The 20,946-nt window shown below is 29.1% G+C and overlaps 8 protein-coding genes across 11 annotated transcripts; 5 read left to right on the top strand and 3 right to left on the bottom strand.

Moving 5' to 3' along the window:
- Positions 1-200: 200 nt before the first annotated feature.
- On the bottom strand, positions 201-1,923 carry eIF3i (eukaryotic translation initiation factor 3 subunit i). Its single transcript, XM_027342608.2, has 3 exons — positions 1,788-1,923; positions 1,524-1,704; positions 201-1,465 (listed from the first exon to the last, which is right to left on the bottom strand). Exons 1-3 carry the CDS (start codon positions 1,788-1,790, stop codon positions 621-623), a joined length of 1,029 nt encoding a protein of 342 aa, XP_027198409.1. The 5' UTR covers positions 1,791-1,923; the 3' UTR covers positions 201-620.
- Positions 1,924-2,031: 108 nt separating this feature from the next.
- Positions 2,032-6,293, top strand: nito (RNA-binding protein spenito). The gene is made up of 3 exons (XM_027342607.2): positions 2,032-3,065; positions 3,122-3,971; positions 4,026-6,293. Exons 1-3 carry the CDS (start codon positions 2,364-2,366, stop codon positions 5,027-5,029), a joined length of 2,556 nt encoding a protein of 851 aa, XP_027198408.2. The 5' UTR covers positions 2,032-2,363; the 3' UTR covers positions 5,030-6,293.
- Positions 6,294-6,890: 597 nt separating this feature from the next.
- On the top strand, positions 6,891-8,197 carry LOC113792683 (uncharacterized). Its single transcript, XM_027342599.2, has one exon. It carries the CDS (start codon positions 6,891-6,893, stop codon positions 8,061-8,063), a length of 1,173 nt encoding a protein of 390 aa, XP_027198400.2. The 3' UTR covers positions 8,064-8,197.
- Positions 8,053-8,795, bottom strand: LOC113792687 (uncharacterized). Its single transcript, XM_027342602.2, has one exon. It carries the CDS (start codon positions 8,793-8,795, stop codon positions 8,121-8,123), a length of 675 nt encoding a protein of 224 aa, XP_027198403.2. The 3' UTR covers positions 8,053-8,120.
- A 78-nt stretch (positions 8,796-8,873) lies between these two features.
- Positions 8,874-12,587, top strand: LOC113792678 (uncharacterized). Of its 2 annotated transcripts, none has more exons than XM_027342592.2 (3): positions 8,874-9,016; positions 9,097-10,758; positions 10,814-12,587. In XM_027342592.2, exons 2-3 carry the CDS (start codon positions 9,097-9,099, stop codon positions 12,371-12,373), a joined length of 3,222 nt encoding a protein of 1,073 aa, XP_027198393.2. In that variant the 5' UTR covers positions 8,874-9,016; the 3' UTR covers positions 12,374-12,587. The 2 variants fall into 2 exon arrangements, with proteins under 2 accessions (XP_027198393.2, XP_075678482.1); XM_075822367.1 differs by having other exon boundaries at positions 9,010-9,031.
- A 43-nt stretch (positions 12,588-12,630) lies between these two features.
- LOC113792682 (uncharacterized) lies at positions 12,631-14,438 on the top strand. Its single transcript, XM_027342598.2, has 5 exons — positions 12,631-12,884; positions 12,948-13,085; positions 13,142-13,451; positions 13,533-13,865; positions 13,930-14,438. Exons 1-5 carry the CDS (start codon positions 12,631-12,633, stop codon positions 14,152-14,154), a joined length of 1,260 nt encoding a protein of 419 aa, XP_027198399.2. The 3' UTR covers positions 14,155-14,438.
- Positions 14,144-16,864, bottom strand: HBS1 (translation elongation factor EF-1alpha (GTPase) HBS1). Of its 3 annotated transcripts, none has more exons than XM_027342595.2 (7): positions 16,703-16,864; positions 16,441-16,617; positions 16,175-16,378; positions 15,944-16,126; positions 14,760-15,851; positions 14,502-14,695; positions 14,144-14,433 (listed from the first exon to the last, which is right to left on the bottom strand). In XM_027342595.2, the coding sequence occupies exons 1-7, from the start codon at positions 16,743-16,745 to the stop codon at positions 14,161-14,163; spliced, it is 2,166 nt and encodes a 721-aa protein (XP_027198396.2). In that variant the 5' UTR covers positions 16,746-16,864; the 3' UTR covers positions 14,144-14,160. The 3 variants fall into 3 exon arrangements, with proteins under 3 accessions (XP_027198396.2, XP_075678487.1, XP_027198397.2); XM_075822372.1 differs by having other exon boundaries at positions 15,944-16,114; XM_027342596.2 differs by lacking the exon at positions 15,944-16,126 and having other exon boundaries at positions 16,703-16,863.
- A 106-nt stretch (positions 16,865-16,970) lies between these two features.
- LOC142645645 (inositol polyphosphate-4-phosphatase type I A) lies at positions 16,971-20,728 on the top strand. The gene is made up of 4 exons (XM_075822368.1): positions 16,971-18,448; positions 18,517-19,836; positions 19,890-20,240; positions 20,302-20,728. The coding sequence occupies exons 1-4, from the start codon at positions 17,109-17,111 to the stop codon at positions 20,432-20,434; spliced, it is 3,144 nt and encodes a 1,047-aa protein (XP_075678483.1). The 5' UTR covers positions 16,971-17,108; the 3' UTR covers positions 20,435-20,728.
- Positions 20,729-20,946: the final 218 nt, after the last annotated feature.

Genomic DNA, 20,946 nt, shown 5'->3' with positions numbered 1-20,946 from the left:
CATTTCATTTACAAAATCATATAATGTTTATCATATTATATATGATTAGTTGTTTATTAGAACGTAAAACATGTATGATTTGTTTATTATTATTTGCTATTATGGCATTTATATTATGTTCACCAAATATTGAACAAACATTTTTACAATTATTAAAAAGTTTAGATTTATCATCAGCAACCTGAACCTTTTTTTTAAAAAAAACAACAAAAATCTACAACCAATAACACACACCATTATACAAAATGATCATTTTTCATCCTTTTTATTTAATCATTTTTGTACTTCACAACAATCATCATCATTTCATTTCACCTGAAACACAAACACAAAACACACACCTTTTTCTAATTAACTAACACAGTGTTAATAAGGAAAACCAACAACAAGGACCGTTCCAAAAACAAACCCAGAAATACACACACACATTCCCTGATTCTCTTCTTCTGATGACAAATCGAATGTTTACCCACATCCATAACAATAATAATCTTTTTTATAAAAAAAAATCTGTGATTAATTACCGAAGTAAAAAATGAATAAAATTTTGTAATTAAAAAAATTTTTTTTTAAATTATTTAAAATTATAAAAAATCATCATTTTTGTAATTTTTAAGAAATTATTCATATTCCATTTTAAAATTAAAATAACTATCATCAAATGATTGTATTCGGATATAACCATCTTCAGCTCCGGTTGCAAAACTTCTACCATCCGGATGAAATGCTAATGATTGTATTGGACCAAAATGTCCTTTTAGACGAGCAAATTCTTCTTCAAAAATTAGATGGAAAAAACGTGATTCAAATTTTCCAGATTCCGATGCAGTTCTGGTTACTTCCATTGCTTCTTGTCCACCACCAACAGCAACATGATCCAATATTGGTGATATACTTGCTGAATTTACTGGCCGCTCGGTTACATATGTTTTTAAATGTTCCAATGTAAATGGATCAAATAATTTTGCTGTATTATCTTTCGAAGCTGATACGAAAAATGTTTGATCTTTATTATATTGTAAATCATTAATCTGTGCTTTATGTGGTTCAGTTTCCAATAATGGTTCACCAGGTTGCCGTAAATCCCATTTTGCCAATTTTCCATTTTCCATACCACAAATAAAACTTTGATCCAATATTCCCCATAATGTTGATAATACTTTTGATTTGGATGGTAATGTAAATGAAAATATATTATTTTTTAAATCATCATCATCATCGACATTAGCATTCGGTTCTTCTTCATTTGGCTGGGAATCAACAATCCTTGTATCAATAATATTCAATTCAGCTGGTTTATTCATTTGTTGATCAGTTGAATAAAGGATAAGATTTCCCGAATAACTAAACAATGCACTACGAACACTTGTTTCAGTTTTAATCAAATCCAAACGTGAACCAGTTTCACAATCCCATATACACAGAGTACAATCACCACTACCGGTTACAACTTTTGTTGAATCCCCTAAAATAAAACATTAAATCAATAAAAAAATTCGTTCGAATTCGAATCATTCACATACATTTAGGATCGATACACCAAACAGCACCAGTATGACCATCAAATGTACCTAAACGTTCACCGTTAATTGTATACCATACATTTGGTGTATTATCTTTCGACGAAGAAAACAACAAATCACCTTCCAAATTATATCGAATTTTTGTTATCGATCTTTCATGTCCATTAAGTGATAAAGGTTTCTTTTTGTAAGGAAATTTGTGAAAATTTTTCAATCAATTAATCAGTTAATCAAATTAAATTGAAAATCAATAAATTAGCTTACCATTTTTGCGTTGAAAAAGTTTTTCAAAAGTTTTTAAATTTTTAAAATTTTCAAACAAAATTATTAAACAAACAAAAAGAATCTTATTGCAAGCGTGGACAACTTGTGATGATGATAATGGACCGTTCATAACAATGATGATTGAATTTGCTCGGAAAAGGAATTTGCCGAAAGAAAAGAAGAAAAGACAGAAAAAAAATTCCCGAGAAAATGTCCTTCACATCAACACACTCTGCACACTCAAAAGAAGCGAAAGAAGAAATTTTCCAGGAAACAAATTTTTCTGGTCCAACCCCCTCCCCTTTTACATACACAGAGCAATGTCTGTTCTTTGTTGTTTTTCTCATTCGTTCGTTCGATCGAACGCTCATATTTTGCTCACTCAATTGATGTGTTTTTGTTTTGTGTGTTTTGGTGATGAAAAATGTTTTGATTTTTTTTCGATTTTCATCACTCAAAATTTTGATCAATTTTTAAATTAAAAACAAAACAAAAAATCAACGATTAATTTGTTACAAATAATTCGAAGGTAAATTTTCGAAGAAAAAAAAATTTCGGCCAAAAAACCCGAGCAATATGCCTCGATATGATGAAAGTCCTCGTGGTTCACCACCACCACCACCATTAGATCGTAATCGTGATTTATTAATATCACGTCGTTTAAATAAATCACCATTATTAGATAATAATCGTCATCGTCGTGATCAATCACCACCATTACCACCAATTTCATCATCATCAAGATCACGTGATATTTCAATGTATCATCAACATGATGATGGTGGTTATATTCAACGATCATCACATCACAATAATCGACAAAATTCCTCATCCGAATTAACAACATCAACAACATATAAAATTCTTTGTGTTAGTAATATTAGTAATAAATATCCAGATAGTACCGTTCGAAATGAATTGATAAAAGAATTTGCACGTTTTGGTAGTCCATCGGTGAAATTGGTTTATGATAAAAACACTCGTATTGCTTATATTTATTTTAATTCATATGAAGATGCACGTGATGCACGTCATTCAAAATATCGTTTAATTTTATTTGAAAAACAAATCATTATCGATCCTATTTATGATCGTGTTTCATCATCATCATCTTCGTTACGTTCACGGCGTTCAATTACACCGGAATATATTGGTAGCCGTGGCAGTTCAATGCGAAATATGTCACCACCAATACCATCGTTATCGATGCAAAGACGTATACCACCACCACCTCCTCCTCCACAACGTAATTCATTAAATCAAGATCGTTATCAATTAGTAAGTAATGATTGATTTGAATATCGAATATTGATTGATTGATTATTTTTTTCTAGCATTCATCACGTGATCAATATCGTGATAACTATAGCCATAATCATCATCAAATGAATCGTAATAATAATAATAATAATGATAATTATCATCATCATCATTCAAATTCGATGAATTTACGTGGTGGTCATCAACAACATCATCATCATCATCAACAAAATCAAAATCAACAACAACAACAACGTGAATCAAAAAAAGAAAAATTTCCAAATTATCTTCATCATATACCACCGGAAGAAGATGATAAATCAACCAGAACATTATTTGTTGGAAATTTAGAAGTAACAATTACCGAACCAGATTTACGACGAATATTTGAACGTTATGGTGTTGTTGAAGATGTTGATGTAAAACGTCCACCACCTGGTCAAGGAAATGCATATGCTTTTATAAAATTTCTGAATCTTGATATGGCACATCGTGCAAAAGTTGAAATGTCTGGACAATATATTGGAAAATTTCAATGTAAAATTGGTTATGGTAAAGCTACGCCAACAACAAGAATTTGGGTCGGTGGTTTAGGACAATGGATTTCATTTGCACAATTAGATAAAGAATTTGATCGTTTTGGTGTTATAAGAAAAATTGATTATTGTAAAGGTGATAATTATGCTTACATACAATATGATACTATTGATGCAGCACAAGCTGCATGTGCTGCAATGCGTGGTTATCCATTAGGTGGACCTGATAAACGTCTACGTATTGATTATGCTGATCCGGGTCAATTTTCAACATCATCACCTCCTCCGCCACCATTACCATCATCATCGCTGACAAGATCAGGCAATGATCCAGGATCATTTGGTAGTTTTGCCGGCGGCAATTCACCATCACGTTCGAATAATAATGGTATGTCTTTTGAATGGAATAATGTTTAAATTTAATTCAACTTTTCTTTTGAAGGAAATAATTTCGAATATTGGTCAAATAATCAGGATTCTGTATCATCACCAAAACGAAGACGTTTACATTCACCTGATGGTGGAATTGGTGGTGAAAATGATCGAAAAAAATCATCACCAAATAATAATTTAGGTTTAGATTCGATTATTTCACCCAATGTTAGTGGTGCGTTGATACGTGGTGGTGATGATAATGGTAATGGTTCACCAAATTTTGATTTATCAAATGGAAAATCATCAGTTGGTGATATAAAAGTTACTGTTATGGAAAGTGTACAATCAATTTCGGAATTGATAAAATGTTGTCCACCAACATGGTCAGGTGGTTTAATTTTAAAATCAAGTGGTTTTGCATTACGAATGTATTTTTGTAGTGGTGATATTCAACTTGTTGATTTAATGAAAGAAACATCATCATCATCGACATCAACTTCTGATCAACAATCACAACAACAACAACAACCAATACTACGAATAACACAACGTTTACGTCTTGAATCAACAAAATTGGAAGAAGTTACTAAAAGGATTAGTTCATCAGGATCAGCCAACAGTGGTGGTCATTGTATATTGATTGCATCACAAGCTAATAATCTTCAATTGAATTTTAATTCTGGTGCTGGTGGTGGTGCAGGTGCAAGTGGTAGTGGTGGAGAAGATAATGCAGGTGGTGGTGGTAATTCTTCAGCAGCCGGTGCCAATAATATTCAACAACGACCAATACGTAATCTTGTTACCTATCTTAAATCAAAAGATGCTGCTGGCGTTGTTATACTTCCAGGTAAATCATCAACATCTCAACAACAATTATCATCAACAATAACAACAACAGCATCTTCAACACCTGGTGGTGGTGATGAAAATGTTTCAAAAAATGTTCTTTATCTATTTCCACCACATCCTTTTTCACTTGAATTAATTCAACGTATTGCACCAAATATCAACGAATTATCGGCAACTAAAGAAGATTATTTTGTTGTTGTTCTTGTGCGTGGTAATAATTGATGAAAAAAAACATTAAATATGAAATAATGTGGGTGAGATGAATGTGAGTGATTCTCTGGCTTTTCAAAATCGTGTTTTGTGTCATTTCGTCGATTTGCTATTTTTTTCTCTATCCAATCAATCTATATCAGATCATCATCGTCAAAACAATAACAACAACAACCACTTACCAAGCAAAAGAATTTCTTTTAAATTTTTTTTCATTTAAATATAAAGAAAATATTATTCTTAATCTCAATTCATTCATTTAATAATCCAAGTAATCCATTCTCTTTTTTTTCTTCTCTCTCTCACACACACACTTTATTTGTTTCGATTAATTTAATTAATTTAGATTTTTTTTTGTCGACAACCAATCTTTTTAATATATATGATGAAATGCAGATGCAAAAAATTTGTGCAGTTTTTTTTAGTTTGGTGCTGTTTTTTCCGAAAGAATTTTGTGTATCCTTTTGTGGTGAAATGATAATGTGAATGAATGGTTTTTGTTTTGGAGAGTGATGTTTGTTGAAAAGTGTGTTTTGTTTTGTTTTTTTTTTTTTTTTTGGTTTGGATTTTGTGCATGTTTTTGTTTGTTTGGCTGAGAAAAACAAAAATTCATTTTGTTATCATTTTTTTTCTTTCTTTCTTTGGTTTGTCAACACAAATAACAAATAATTTTATCAACAAAAACAACAAAATCAACCAAAAAAAAACATCACATTATTCAAATCATTGTTTTGGTCTTAGCTTTTTCAAAAAATAAAATAAAAAAAAATATTGTATCCAACAGATTTTTAGATTTTACAATCAACACTATAAAATTCATAAAATTAGTTGTATTCGGTTTTTTTTCTCTGTTGAAAAATTGAAAAAAAATGTAATTTTTTTCCGTGTATGTGAATTATTGTTTAATGTGAATAATCATTGAATTTTCTTGATCGATCGGATCGATCATTGATGATTATAATGTGTGTGTGTGTTTGTTTATCCGGAAAAAAGTTTCTGGTGAAATGTGCACATAACATCCAAAAAGAAAATGATATGTTTCTTCTCTTAATCTGATTTTATATTCAAATTTTTTCTGTTCAATTATATAACACACTGATGTCACTTTTAATCCCACAATTATTCATTCATTCATTCATTCATATAATAATCGATTCAATAATAGAAATATGACAACAACAACAAATTTTTACACACACAAAAATAATTTAATAATTTTAAAAATAAATTGGCAAAATCTTTTTTGGGTTTCCCCTTATTATTATCCATATATAAAGCAGATGTGTACATTGTGTAATTGTTTTTAGTGTTTTCTGTTTTGTTTGTTTGTTTCAATTTCATTTTAGTGATGTGTATTTTTAATATCGGAAAAACGAAAATGGTGATGTTTTTCTTTGTTTTGTGGTGATATTAGTGGTGATAGTGTAGGTGTAATGTTTTTTTTCTGTGGAATTTGATAATCATCATCAGCATTCAGAATTCAATTTCTTCTAGTTTTGTGTTTTCTTGTCGGTTAATCGATGATGAATGTGATTTTTGGTGAAAAAATAAAGGATGGTAAGTATTGTGGTGATTAAGCATATATTACGGACCATGATCGGGCAATGTGTTTTTGTTTGTGTGTAAATAAAGGGGGTATACGGTAAGATTTTTGATGAATAAAAATTATTTATTTTTTGGAAAATTTATTGAAATAAAAATTATTTTTTTGAAAAAATTTTGTCTTGATTTTTTTTAATTGCGCGGCGCTCACGATAAATTCATTCGAATCTCAACAAATCCATACAAAAAGGACGTAACCAAATTTTTTGTTATTGTTTTTTTTGATGATTATGTTAATCATCATCATCAAAATCAGTTTGTTGAGTTGATCATGTCCACGAAAAATATTCCATCAACCGGTTGTACAAATTGTAATCGTTTTCAATCGATAATTGATGAACAAAAATCTAAATTAAATCTATTGGAAACTCGATTAAAAGATTTAATTCGTGCATATAAATTAATAACAAAAGAACGTGATCAATTACAACAAAAAATATCATCATCATTATCAACATTAACGATTATTGATAATCATGTTGATCATGATCAACAACGACAACAACAACAAAAACGTATTTCTGAATTGGAACAAAATGTTTGCCATCTAAGTCGATTATGTGGTGAATTAGAAACAGATAGAAAACATGATCAATTAAGGATTAAAGATCTTCAGGCGAAATATGAACAACTTTCGAATGAATCGGAAAAGAATCGAGCAATAAAATCAACGATAAATCAACCACAAAAACAATCAATAGAATTACGTGATAATTATTGTCAAACAGAAATAATTTCCGAAAAATTTGAACAATCAACACAGACTGAATCGCGATTCGATGTTGATGATCAAAATGAATCTTCATTGGATGTTAAACAATTGGATAATACCATGCCACAATCCAATACGATCATCAATAAAAATAAAAACGAAACAGCAATAGTACAGCCATTAATGCGAATCGAATCAAAATCAAAATCCGAATCAAGTGATGGTTGTTCATCATCAATAGTATCGGCTAGTAGAAGATCTTCAACGGCCATCGATCATGAGTTTGATTCGACAAAAATTATTACTTCTGATCATCAATTTGGATCATCCGGAGCAACTTCAACATCAAACATATCATTATATCATCTGAATGAATTGGCGAGGAAAGAATTAGAATTAGCTGATTATCGTTTACGTTGTCGTGAATATGAATGTTCTATACGTGAATTACAATGGAATTATTCAAATGATTGTTATAAATTTCAGGCAAGAATAGCAGATTTAGAAAAATTGAATAAAAATTTGATGGCAAATAATGATAATAATCAACGATTAAAAAATCATGAAGATTCGATTGGTGGTGGTAGTGGTCCAAATAGCAACAATATCAATGTTGCTTATGTTAAAAATGTATTGAGTAAATTATTGAAAACATCGGATAAAAATCAACAAAAATTGATGACCGATGCATTGATTGTGGCATTGGATTCAATGCAAACGATGAACAAATGATGAATTATCATTTTTATTTTTAAATATTTTATATTTCTTTTAAAAAAAATCACATTATTATTCTTGTTTATGTCGAACAATCATAACAATATTATCACCACGAATCAATAATTGTCGTGATTGTTTATTTATTATTTGAATTTGAATATTATCTGTTGATTTGTTGTCAATAGTGGATGATTTTATCTGTCGTGGTCGTTGATGATGATAGGTTTCAATTGCATCTTCAATAACTAAATTGAAATGTTTATCAAATGCAATTAAACGGCCAGTTATCCAGGAAAATTTTTCCTCACGTAATAGACATGATTTTCTTCGTCGTCGTATAAGGATTTTAATAATTTTATCCATTGACTGATACAATAATGATAATGGTCCTTTTTTTGATTGTTCCATTTTTTTAATAACATCAGTCAATTCACGAGAACGTATATTCCGTCGAGATGTTGTTTCCGTTGTTGTTGATTCATCTTGTTTTTGATAGAAAAATTCAACATTTCTTTCATATAAATTTGCTGGTTTTTTCGGTTGATTTTTACTTTCTTGAATGGCAATCTTTTTCTGAAATGAACTTTTATAATATTCATCAAGGTTGTTGAATATTTTAGCTTCAGATACGGGAATTTTGACACTAACATCACCAAACAAAACTAATTCTGGATCAAAATCTGATTGATCTAATGATATTTCAATTTTATCACAATTTTGTCCAGAATCTGGATTCGAATCCATATTGATGATCAATTCGAATGTTTAAAACGCGTTTGATGTTTCGAACCAAAAAAAAAAAACATTATCTATGAACGGTACACAAAAAAAAATTTTGACCGTTGAATTTTTCAATTCGGTGTGTGTAGCGCGCGCTTTACAACTTGTTGAGTCAAACGCTTTTGGTTAACGGGCAACATTTTTTCAATTTTTTTTTTGAACTTTACAAATTAAATCAACCAAAGGTAATTTGATTAATGGTCATTTTTTGTTTTTATTTAAAAAAAATTACTAAACTTTTTATTTTGTTTTTGTTTTGTGTTAGATGTTTCGTCCAACTCGTATTATTGATTCGAAAATCACACCAAACCAAAATCAACATATTCCTTATCCATCTGTTAACAACAATCAAAACAACAACAACAAAATGTCATCGGAAGAAATTAATCAAAATATTCAGGTTTTTGTACGTTGTCGTCCATTAAATTCTACCGAAAAAAAAGCATCAATCGAAATTGTTCCGGAAAAACGTATCATTCGTTCATCACAACAGAATAAATTATATTCATTTGATGGTGTATTTGATTCGAATGCCGAACAATTTAAAATATATCGTTCAGTTGTTGAACCATTAGTTGAACAAGTTATTGAAGGTTATAATTGTACAGTATTTGCATATGGACAAACTGGTACCGGAAAAACATATACTATGGTTGGTAATCGTATTGATCGTGATTGTTCATGGGAAGATGATCCATTAAGTGGTATAATACCACGGGCAATTGATCAACTGTTGGATGAACTTCAACATCAAAATACTGAATATACAATCGGGGTATCATTTTTGGAATTATATAATGAAGAAGCATATGATCTGTTGAGTCCATTAAGTGATACAACAAAATTACGAATTTATAATGATTCTGAACGAAAAGGATCGGTTATTATTGCCGGTTTGGTTGAAATGATTGTTAAAACCAAGGCAGAAATTTATGAAATTTTGGAAAAAGGATCACTGAAACGACAAACCGCACCAACATTAATGAATGCATGTTCAAGTCGTAGTCATAGTATTTTTTCGATTACCGTCCACATTAAAGAAGTACAATTTGATGGTGAAGAAGTGGTTAAAATTGGTAAATTAAATTTAGTCGATTTAGCTGGTAGTGAAAATATTGGCCGCTCGGGTGCTGTTGATGAACGTGCACGTGAAGCTTCGAATATCAATAAAAGTTTGTTGACATTAGGTCGAGTGATTACATCGTTGGTTGAGAAATCATCACATATTCCATATCGTGATTCAAAACTAACAAGATTACTGCAAGATTCATTGGGTGGCCGTACAAAAACATCGATTATTGCAACAATATCACCTTGTCATGATGATATGGATGATACAATATCAACATTAGATTATGCACAACGTGCAAAGAAGATTACAAACAAACCAGAAATGAATTTGAAAATGAGTAAAAAAACATTGATTAATGAATACCTTACCGAAATTGATCGTCTGCGAAGAGATTTAGAAGCAACACGTGATAAAAAAGGTATTTTTGTTGATGCAAAAAATTATTCACATATGGAAGCAACGATTGAACTACAGAAACAAGACCTGGAAAGTAAAGAAGCAAAAATTGAAGGAATGAAACATGAATTAGAAAAATGTAATAATCTTTTGAATGATGTACAAGATGATTTAAGTCAAAAATCACAAGAATTAGCAAATACTATGGCTGAATTGGAAAAATTATCAACAATTTTACAAATGACAAAAGAATCAATACGAAAAAAACAAATTGAAATTGAAGATTTTAAAATTCTGTTATCAGCACATCAAAAAACTGAAAATAAATTATTGAAAAAAGCATTGGCTGTTAAATTGGTTGCCGATAAATATACTGGAGATAATTCAAAACTTTTCCAAAAATTGGATACATTTTCATCGTTGGAAGAAGATAATTTTGATTCGATTAAAAAATTTAAGGTAAGTTTTTTCGTAATTTTTGGTTATCGTTTTTAAAAATCTTTTTTAAAAATAGAATGCATATCGCGAACAAACGGAAAAAATTGATCGTTTAGGAAATTTTGTTTATTCAATAATCGATGAAGGTTATCAATCAATCGAAACTATGATTAATGATAATAAATCAAAAATTGATCAAAAAAATATGGAAATTTCAACAAATTTTGATTCATTGGATGAGAAAATTGAAAATTTTACTGAAAAATTATTGAATTCAATTCAAATGGAAAGTGAAGATTTGATTGGGAAAAATTCACAATTCGAATCGATTATGAATAATTTTAAAGAAACTTTACGACAAGATTATCAAACATTCGAATTGATTGGACGTGAAAATTCTCGAAAAACTATCAACGAATTACAAGAATTACAAAAATTTAATTCAAAAAATCGAAAAATTCAAGAAGAAACATTAATGTCACAAATATTTCAGCTAAAAAAATCTACAGAAAATTCTATCAATATAATTGATTCAATAAGAAATGATTTTGAAAAAATTTACCATTTAAAATGTCAAGAATATGAAAAAATGACCAAGGAATTTTCGGATTTACAAACCAAAATGAACGATATGAATATTGAAATTCGTTTAAAAGAATTTTCGGCTACATTTGAAAATCTTTTGAATAATATCCGATCAGATCATCAGGAAAAATTGACAAAAATTACGGAAAATGTAGAAAATTTTCAAAATATTTTGCATATTGTACAAGAAAATGATTCAAATAGTTTATCGAATCTATCAATGAAATGTAATGAATTGAAACATTGTATTGGGAAAGATGAAAAAGATACTTGTAATCTTTTGGATCGAATGGATCAATTAAATTTACAAACATGTGAAAAAAATTTTGAAAAATATTCAGAAATTAATGAATATCAAAGAGAATTTCAAACAAAATTTAATGATTTCCAGGATAAATTGTTCAATAATGTTGATGAAACATTCGTGAAAATTCACAAACAAACTGAATCGATTGATCAATCGATTAATGGAAATGTTAAAAATCAACAAAATCACGTTGAAGATTTTAATTCAGAATCAACAGAATTAATGAAATTTAATCGTCGAGCTTTTGAAGATTTATCCAAATTAATCACCGAACAATCAACGGAAACATTGAATAATTATTGTGATGCTAAACGATCAATACAAGCATTAAAAATAACACATGATATGGAAATGAATGAATTGAATATAAATACTGAAAAATTGGTAAAAAATTTTCAAACATATCAATCAACAGGTGAAACACCTAAACGTTATCAATATCAATATCCACAAACATTTACACCAACATCACCACATGAGCGGATATTATCAAGATTTCATCAACAATCTTTGGAACAAAAACCATCATTAGATTTTTCGGAAACAAATGACGACATTAGTAATGTTCAACCAATTTCTTCAACAGATGATGATGGTGATGAAAATTTTATTGATTCAACATATTTGATTGAAAAAAAATTATCAACGAAAACGAAAATGTTGATGAAAAATGGTTCGGATCAGACTTATTCGATTGAATTATTAAAAGATCGTAAAAATCATTCATCATCATCATCAAGCTAAAATGAATCGCATATGGTTTTTTGGTTGGTTGTTTTCAACGGAAACAGGATGATTAGACATGTGTTTTTTTCATTTCAATTCAAAATATATCTTACCAATTGACATTTTTTTTCCTATTTATCCATATAACTTGGTTCTTTTTTCTTCTTCTTTTTAACCACATTGAAATCATTGTATTTGAAAGTATAAAAATAAAGTAATTTTTAAAAAATTATTCACTTTTTTGTCGATCTAAAATCGGAAATTTGCTGACCACAATGATGATCATCAAAATTTTCATCTTGATTTTGTTGATGATTGGTCGTTCATCAATAATCGATGCTACTTGGACTGAATATGATGGTCTTCGTTGTAATGATAATTTATCATCAACAACATCATCGGCGAAAACAAATAAATATGTTGATTTTCTAAAACATTTTGAAAATGGTCTGAAAATTATACGTGGTTCGGATCTTATACGAAATGCATTTCGTTTATCGCGAAATTCTTATTTATCAATGACAACAAGGTAATATTTGTTTGAATTCGAATTCTATTTCTACTCGAAATTCATTAATTTGTGTCAATATAGTGACATTTTTCCGGAAGGTCTGCCCGAGCAATTTTCATTTTCATGTACATTTCGTGATTATCATCAGCAGCAAGCAAAACAATCATCATCATCATCGTGGAACCTGTTGAATATTGATGATTTTATGGGAAATTCTTTGTAAGTTTTTCAATTTGATGAAATTATTGATTAATTTTCGCTCTTCGTTTCAAAAGATTTAGTTTGAAAATCAATACGAATGAAAATCAAATCGATATCGATTTTTCCGAAACATCAATAAGATTCGATAGCGTAAAATTCCAACCAAACGATTGGAATAAATTAGATTTAAGTTTTAATCAATCAAATATCACTGTGTTTATTAATTGTCAAAAACATGATTCAAAATTTATTGATTTGTCATTACCCGAATTAGATATTGATGGTGATATAACACTATGTAATGCTATTGAATCATTGGATATTCAATCAATGTCATTGGATTGTGATGCAACCCGACCACAACGAGAAAAATGTGATGAAATTGTAAGGTGAAAATTGACAACCGAAATTCAAGAATTTACTAATCGTTTTTCTTTTTCGTTTTTTGAACAATTTTTTCCAAAGATTCGAACGTTACCAAAATTCGAATACAAAACAGTCGAAATAGTAAAAGAATGTTGTGAACAACCAAAATTGGATCGTCAAGAATTGAAATTACTTATTTTTGATGTTTTAAATGATAATCTTAATTATTTTGCAGAATATTTTCGTGGAAAACCAGGTAAACCTGGTAATCCAAGTATAGGTTTACCTGGACCTATTGGTCCTAAAGGAGAACCAGGACGAATTGGTTTAACAGGATTACCTGGTCAATCTGGTCGTCCAGGTGAAAAAGGTGAACGTGGAGAAAAAGGTGATAAAGGTGAAAAAGGAGATTCAGGCTTTCCTGGCCAAAAAGTTTGTATCATACACAATCAAAAAGATTGAATGAAGATAATAATTTTCTTTTTTTTCTCTATAGGGAGATATTGGACCACCAGGTCCAAGAGGTATTAATGGTGCAACTATTATTGGACCTAAAGGTGATAAAGGAAATCCTGGTGGTAATTTGATTCCTGCTCGCCCACAGAGACCACCTGGTCTATTATGTAATCAAGTTGGTTGTGATGGCCTAACAAAATTTATGTTATCATCACCAAAACAACATCATCTAATCAAAGGACCATCGAGGAAAATGATTTTTTAAAAAAATTTAATTTGTTTTTAAAATTTTTGTTACAATCCCAGTGCCCATTGTAAAATGTTCAGAACGTAAAACAAAACGTCCATATTCTTTACTATTTTCAAATGTTTCAATACAAATCGGTTTTGTTGTTGTTATCTGTACAATTGCAGCTTGATTTTTACCTATTAATCTTGGATTTTTTTTGATCACTTCATTTTTGTTTTTGTCTAATTGTGAACATAGTTTAGTTAATGTGACTACTTCATTCAAACAAACCGAATAAATTATTAATGATGAACCCTGAATGAGAAAATGGGAATAACATTTTTGATTAGAATTTTTTCAATAAAAAAATTAAATTAACCAACATTTATTAAAGGTGTTCCAATAGTACCAAATGTAACGATACGAGCTTCGAATTTGGTTGCCATTGTACATGGCGATAAAATATCACAAATAACATTTCCAATAGATATTTCTAAACCATCCGATTGAACAATGTTTAAATAGACAAAATCACCTGCAAATGCTTCTGTTTGATTTTGATTATCAATAATGATATCTATTTTGCATATGATAAACCAAATTAGTAAAAAATTATCAAATTTTCAAAGATAATTACTTACTTTTAACGGTACCGTATTCAACAACAGGTAAAATGAGTAATTTTTGATTCAATTCAACATAACCATAATCAATTTTGCCAGATAAATAAATACCAGAAGTTTGTCCTTTGAATAAATCATTAATTGACATTCGAAATGGTTTATCAACTATACGTTGTGAACAGGTAAAATTATCTATAATATCGATAACTGTTGGCCCATTATACCAATTAAAATTAGGATTTTTTGATAGTTCAATTAAATTATCACCAGTCATACCACTACATGGTATATATTCAACTGATTGATCTTTAAAACCAACTTGTTTCAAGAATTTTCGTATCTTATCGACAATTTGATTATAACGTTCTTGATCAAAATCGATATTATCCATTTTATTAATAACAATAGCAACTTGTGTTATACCAAATGATCGTAATAGAAGGATATGTTCTTGTGTTTGACCACCAGCTTCAAAACCACTTTCAAATTCACCTTTGGTTGCATCAATAACTAACATTGCAACATCAGCTTTTGTTGTACCTTGTATCATATTTGGTATAAAATCACGATGACCAGGTGCATCCAGAATATTTACAATACGTTTTTTTGTTTCAAAACAATGATAACCAATATCGATAGTTATACCACGATTTCTTTCTTCATCTGTTTCATCCAAAACCCATGCATACATAAATGATGATTTACCTAATTTTTTTGCTTCTGTTTCATTTTTATGCATATGTTTTTTCGAAACATTACCCAACAATGATAAAAGATGTCCCATTATTGTACTTTTACCTGCATCAACATGACCAGCAATTACTAAATTCAGTAACATTTTTTGACCATCAATACGTTTTTGTTGATAAATTTTTTTAATCTCTTCCACTGATTTTTGTTTAATATTTTGTCGAATTATTTTTGCACTAATTGGACTGGATGGAATTGATGATGCGGTGGATAATTTATCCGGTGTTTCAAGCATTTTGTTTGAAACAATTTTTTTCGCTGTTGATTCAATATTTTCCGGTTTTTTATTGCTTTCAGAACTTGGTGTTTGTTGTTGTTGTTTTGTATTCGTCGTCGTCGTCGGTGGTGGTTTTGAAGAATCTAAATGGGAAAATGAAAAAAAAAGAAAGAAAAATTTCAAGAATTGAGAAAAACGAAACAAAAAAGTCAAAAATCTAGAAAGTTATCAGCACCTCTACGATTTCTGTACATTTCCATTGAATTTAACATGAAATATTTTAAAATTTTTCTAATTTTATATTTATTGTTGTTGTTGATGATGATAGAAGTCTTTTCATTACGTTTTGTCATTGAAGAATTTGGCAATTTTGCTGTCAAAGCTCGAAATAATTTTGTCGAATTTGCTAAACCAAAATCTTTTAAAAATTTTGGAAAATTAATTCAAAAAAATAATGAATAATTACCTGGAACAATGTTTGTAGATTTAGGTTGTTGTTGTTGCTGCTGCTGTTTTTCTTTTTCTTTACGATCATCATTTGATAATAACAAATTCAAAGCTAATTCCGGATTACAATCGGTTTGTTTTAAAGCAAAAAGAATTTCTTCTTCCGATTTTGTTTGGCCAATTGTATCACGAATAAATTGAATACAAGAATCGATTGTTGCATCTGGTAAAACAATGAATTCAAATTAAAATAGGGGTAAAAAACATGAGAAAATCTATGCATACTTGTCATATCATCACTTTCATCCGATGGTTTTTGTTGTTGTTGTTGTTGTTCCAATGATTCGGGAAATGTATTCATATTATTTTCATATAAATACATATTTGCTGTACTTGGTGATATACATGATAAATCATCATCAATCGAACGTCCATATTGATCATAATCATAATCATCCAATTCTGGTTTGTTTGAGATTGTGAATCGCATCAAAAAAACCAGAGAAAAAATGTTAAACAAAATTACATTATTTTCAAAGATACAAACCATCGGAAAAAGTACGTGTTCGAATGTTTCTATGACGAGACATTTTCTGTGAAAATTAAAATAAATTAACTCGATAATATCATGCTAAAGCGAATAAATAAATTAGAATTCAGAATTTAGAAAACAAAATCAAAAAAAAAAAAAAAAAAAATTGAAAAAATTATTTTTTATGCGGAATTCGAGGAAAAAAAATCATTGTTTTTTACTGCTGTGGCAGTGGTTCGATTCTATTTCGACATTCATTGGTACACCCAACCACAATGGAAAAAAATCCATTCGATCCAAAATAGATTTTATTAAATTTTATCAAATTTTTTTAAAAGAAATTATCTTTTGTTTTTTATCATTTTTTTGGTTTTATCAACAAACTTATACTTCTATAAAATAATTATGTGAAAATCTTTTTATGGTTATTATTTTCTATTTTTGCCCAAAAAAAACATCTATCAATCAAATCGTCGAACAAATGTTGTTGGAAAATGGAAACATTTTGGATTTATTGTTTGCCGACAACGATGATGATATGATATTTGATAAACAAGGAAAATTATGGATCAATCGAAATGATTTGTTGATGAATATTGGTCAGGATGATCCGGATCAACCATCGATTGTCGACGATCATCAATTTAATCAATATTATTGTCGATTACGTGGAAATCTATTGTTCGTAGTCGATTCATTCGATAACAAATCAAAACAACAACCATCATTAAATCTGATAATTTTGAGCAAAAATTTTACGATAAAATTATGTGATTCAACGACAACATCGAAATCATCATCCTTATTATTCGAATTTTGTTTATTGTTAAATGTTGCACCGAAGAACAAGACAACGACGATAACGACCACCGTGGAAAAATATCGATTTGCATGCGATCGAATTGAAGATCGTGATGATTGGATTAAAAAAATTTATCTATCATCATTTGAATTTCTGCATACGTTACATCGAGCACTTGATGAAGATTTTTTGCTAAAAAAATTGAAACAAAATTCCAATCAAACTGACCACCTTATCGATGATGATGACGATGATCGAATCGATCAATCGCCGATCAATTTTCATCTAATAATTGGCTGTGATAATGTAAACACATTGTGCAATCATTCACAGACTAGTCCTTTACTTTTTTTGAGAGTTTTTCTACGAAAAAACCAAGAATCATTATGGAAATTTTTGGGTCAAACGGAAACAATTCAATCCCGTAGTCCACAATTTGTCAATTCAATTCGAATGTTGGATTTTCAACAACAAGAAATTCAATTGAAATTCGAACTTTATTCGGTTATTGAATCATATTTTCGAATTGAATTATTTTTGGCATATGCATTTGATCAAATTCATCAAGTTTCAAAACAATCCATTAATGTTATTAATGAAGTGAATTTAACAAATCTAAAAACAAGAAAATTTGTTGGACATTTGAAATATCAGATAATAATCGATAGACAAAATGATAATGATGGTTATTTAAATGATTTATCGGTAAATAACCATTTTCAACAGCGACCACAACTTGATTCGATTGAAATGTCGGGTAAATTGGAAAAATCCGGAGAATTTCGAATGGAAAAAGAACATCCAGATTTGGGAAATATTCCGGAGACGCTTTTCAATCAACCACCAATAACACGACGATTATGTTTTAATCCATATGATCAATCAAATTTATCGAAAATTATTGTCGAAGAATTTATGCAAGATTCAAGTTTTGTTTTCATTATTCCATTGATTCTTTTGTAAGTTTTTTTTGTTGTTTAGGATTCTTTAATCAAATTTTTTTAATTTTTTATTTTTTTTGTTACAGAAAATCCTTTACAAAAGATGAAGATTTTATCCTGAAAATAATCTGCGAACAAAAACAATCACTTTCCCGTTGTAATTTCTATGAAAAATTATTAAATTTTCATTTGGAAACTAAAAAATTATTGGAAAAAATTATCCAAGATATTTCTACATTCAAATTAACACATACATTTCGTCCATCTAAAATGAAAAAAGATTTATTCATACAATTCATACCAATCAATTTGCATCGACAATTATTTCATGTTGAATTTAATGGAAAATCATCCAATCAATTACGTATTTATACGGTTGGTGCATTTGCCTGCCATCATTATGGTTTTGATAAATTTAATTGGAAAAATTTCGCCGGAACAACCGCAGCAACTCAAACAACAAACGTTGATGAAATATGGAAATTATTTCGAAAATTATGGAAAATTTCTCATAATGAACAGAAAATTTTCGAATGTTTAGATAATTTAGACAACTATTTCAACAACAACGATGACGATAACTTATCGAAGATAAAATTGTTGTATGAAAAGATCCATCGATGGTCGGAAGAATTGATCGATTTAATTGATACAAATGATTTGGATCAAATGATGAACAACAATAACGATAATGATTTACGAAATTATCTGGAAGAATTACATTTAGAACCAATCGATTTAATATATTTGAATATAAAAGCTTGTTTTGTTGATATTGATGATAAAATTCAACGTTATCAAACGACGAAGACGACGAAATTTATCAATGAATTTGAACCATGTAATCGAAAATTACGTAATGCAATTGGATCACTGAAACGTACAATATTTGTTTGTTATATAAGTGCATTTGCAAGAATTGTAACTGGATCGACAAAAGATAATCACTTGGAATCATTTCGACAAATAAAATTTCGTTGGTTATCATTATTGTGTCAATCATTAACAGCAGTGATAATATTTATCGAAGATCAAATTTTAGATGAAAAAATTTGTTTAGATTTTTTAACGAATATAAATCGTACTGGTAATATTCTGATTCTGTTTGAAGCATTATTAAGTTGTTTTTCCGAAGAAACTGGTATGCTTGAAGATATGTTATTTGCACTGGATACCATATCAAACATTACCCATATCACATTTTGTTTTGATGGTGATCAAATGACCAATTCCGGAACGAAAATGATTCCAAAAATTGATTTCAATAGTGATAAAATTCATCTTTTATTTCATATCGATCCGGTTAAAATAGCCGAAACAAAGAAATTCGAACGAATCATCGAATGTCGACTATTGCCATTAATTTTTAATGTTGGTGTTAATCATCAAGCATCATTGCCAAATAAGTAAGTTTCGAAAAAGAGATTTTCATTTGTAAAATTAATCAATTTTTTTCCAGCATTTTTAAAAAAAGTTTACAAGAAGAATTAAATGAATCTAGTTTCAAAAAACTTAAATCCTTTATCGAAGAATTTTATCCAACGAATAATCATTGTCGACAATTGTTATCCGATTTGGAAACTGAATTAAAAAGATTTAAATCAAAAAATATTCGAATTTTAGAATTATCTAATGAAATTTGTCGTCAATTTGATGGAAATATTATCAAAACGACTTGTTGTAAAAGTGCTAAAGATCGTACCGGTATGTCGGTAACATTGGAAGAGGTGCGATTTGTATTTAAATTTCTGAATTTTCAAAAAGATTTACATCAACATTTATTTCAAACAATGTTGGATACAATTCGTAGGTAAGTTTCGTTTTTCTTTGAATTTTAAAAAATTTTCATTGATTTTTTCATTCAAACACAGAGATGGAACTCGAATTGAAAACGTTCGAAAAAATATCGGTGCCAAAAAATATGCATTCAATTATTTTGGTTTGTTAACATTTCCACAGGAATTTCGTCCACCATGGGGAACATATTCAAATGTTGATACATAAGAAATTGTGAAAATGAAAATGAATTTTTTGTAATTAATTTGTTGTTTTTAGCTTTTATCTGATAATTTTTGACAATTTTTGATTTATTTATTTTGACAACTTTTCAATGAAATGTGTGGTAAGTGTATAGTAATGGTTGATTGGTTTTTTTTTCTCCTGTTTTTCGTTGTTGTTAATTATGATTATTTGTGGTATGTTACCTGTGACTGATTGATTGAATGATTACCTGGATTGTCATCAATGTTTTTTTTTCATCAATAAAATACCTGGCTGCAGGTTTTGCCAAAAGCATAAGCCCACTCAAATCAAATCTTGTGTTTATACGCATGACTTACGTTGTCAACGCCCTGAACGTTTTTTTACGGATTGTTGTTTTATGTGTAGTCACAATTGATACGCAAACTTGAAAAATGAATCCTATCTCTAATTTCACCATTCAATTTCTTCGCAACAAAAGCATTGGCTTGAATGAAAAATATAGAAAAAAAAAAATCTATTGTGACCATTGACGA

This window comes from Dermatophagoides pteronyssinus, unplaced genomic scaffold (assembly GCF_027571235.1).
Source record: "Dermatophagoides pteronyssinus isolate colony J.1.1.1.1 unplaced genomic scaffold, Derpt_VIB-CSIC_2022.12 sq0016, whole genome shotgun sequence".
NCBI lineage: Eukaryota > Metazoa > Arthropoda > Arachnida > Sarcoptiformes > Pyroglyphidae > Dermatophagoides > Dermatophagoides pteronyssinus.
This window is presented reverse-complemented; position numbering and strand designations above follow the sequence as displayed.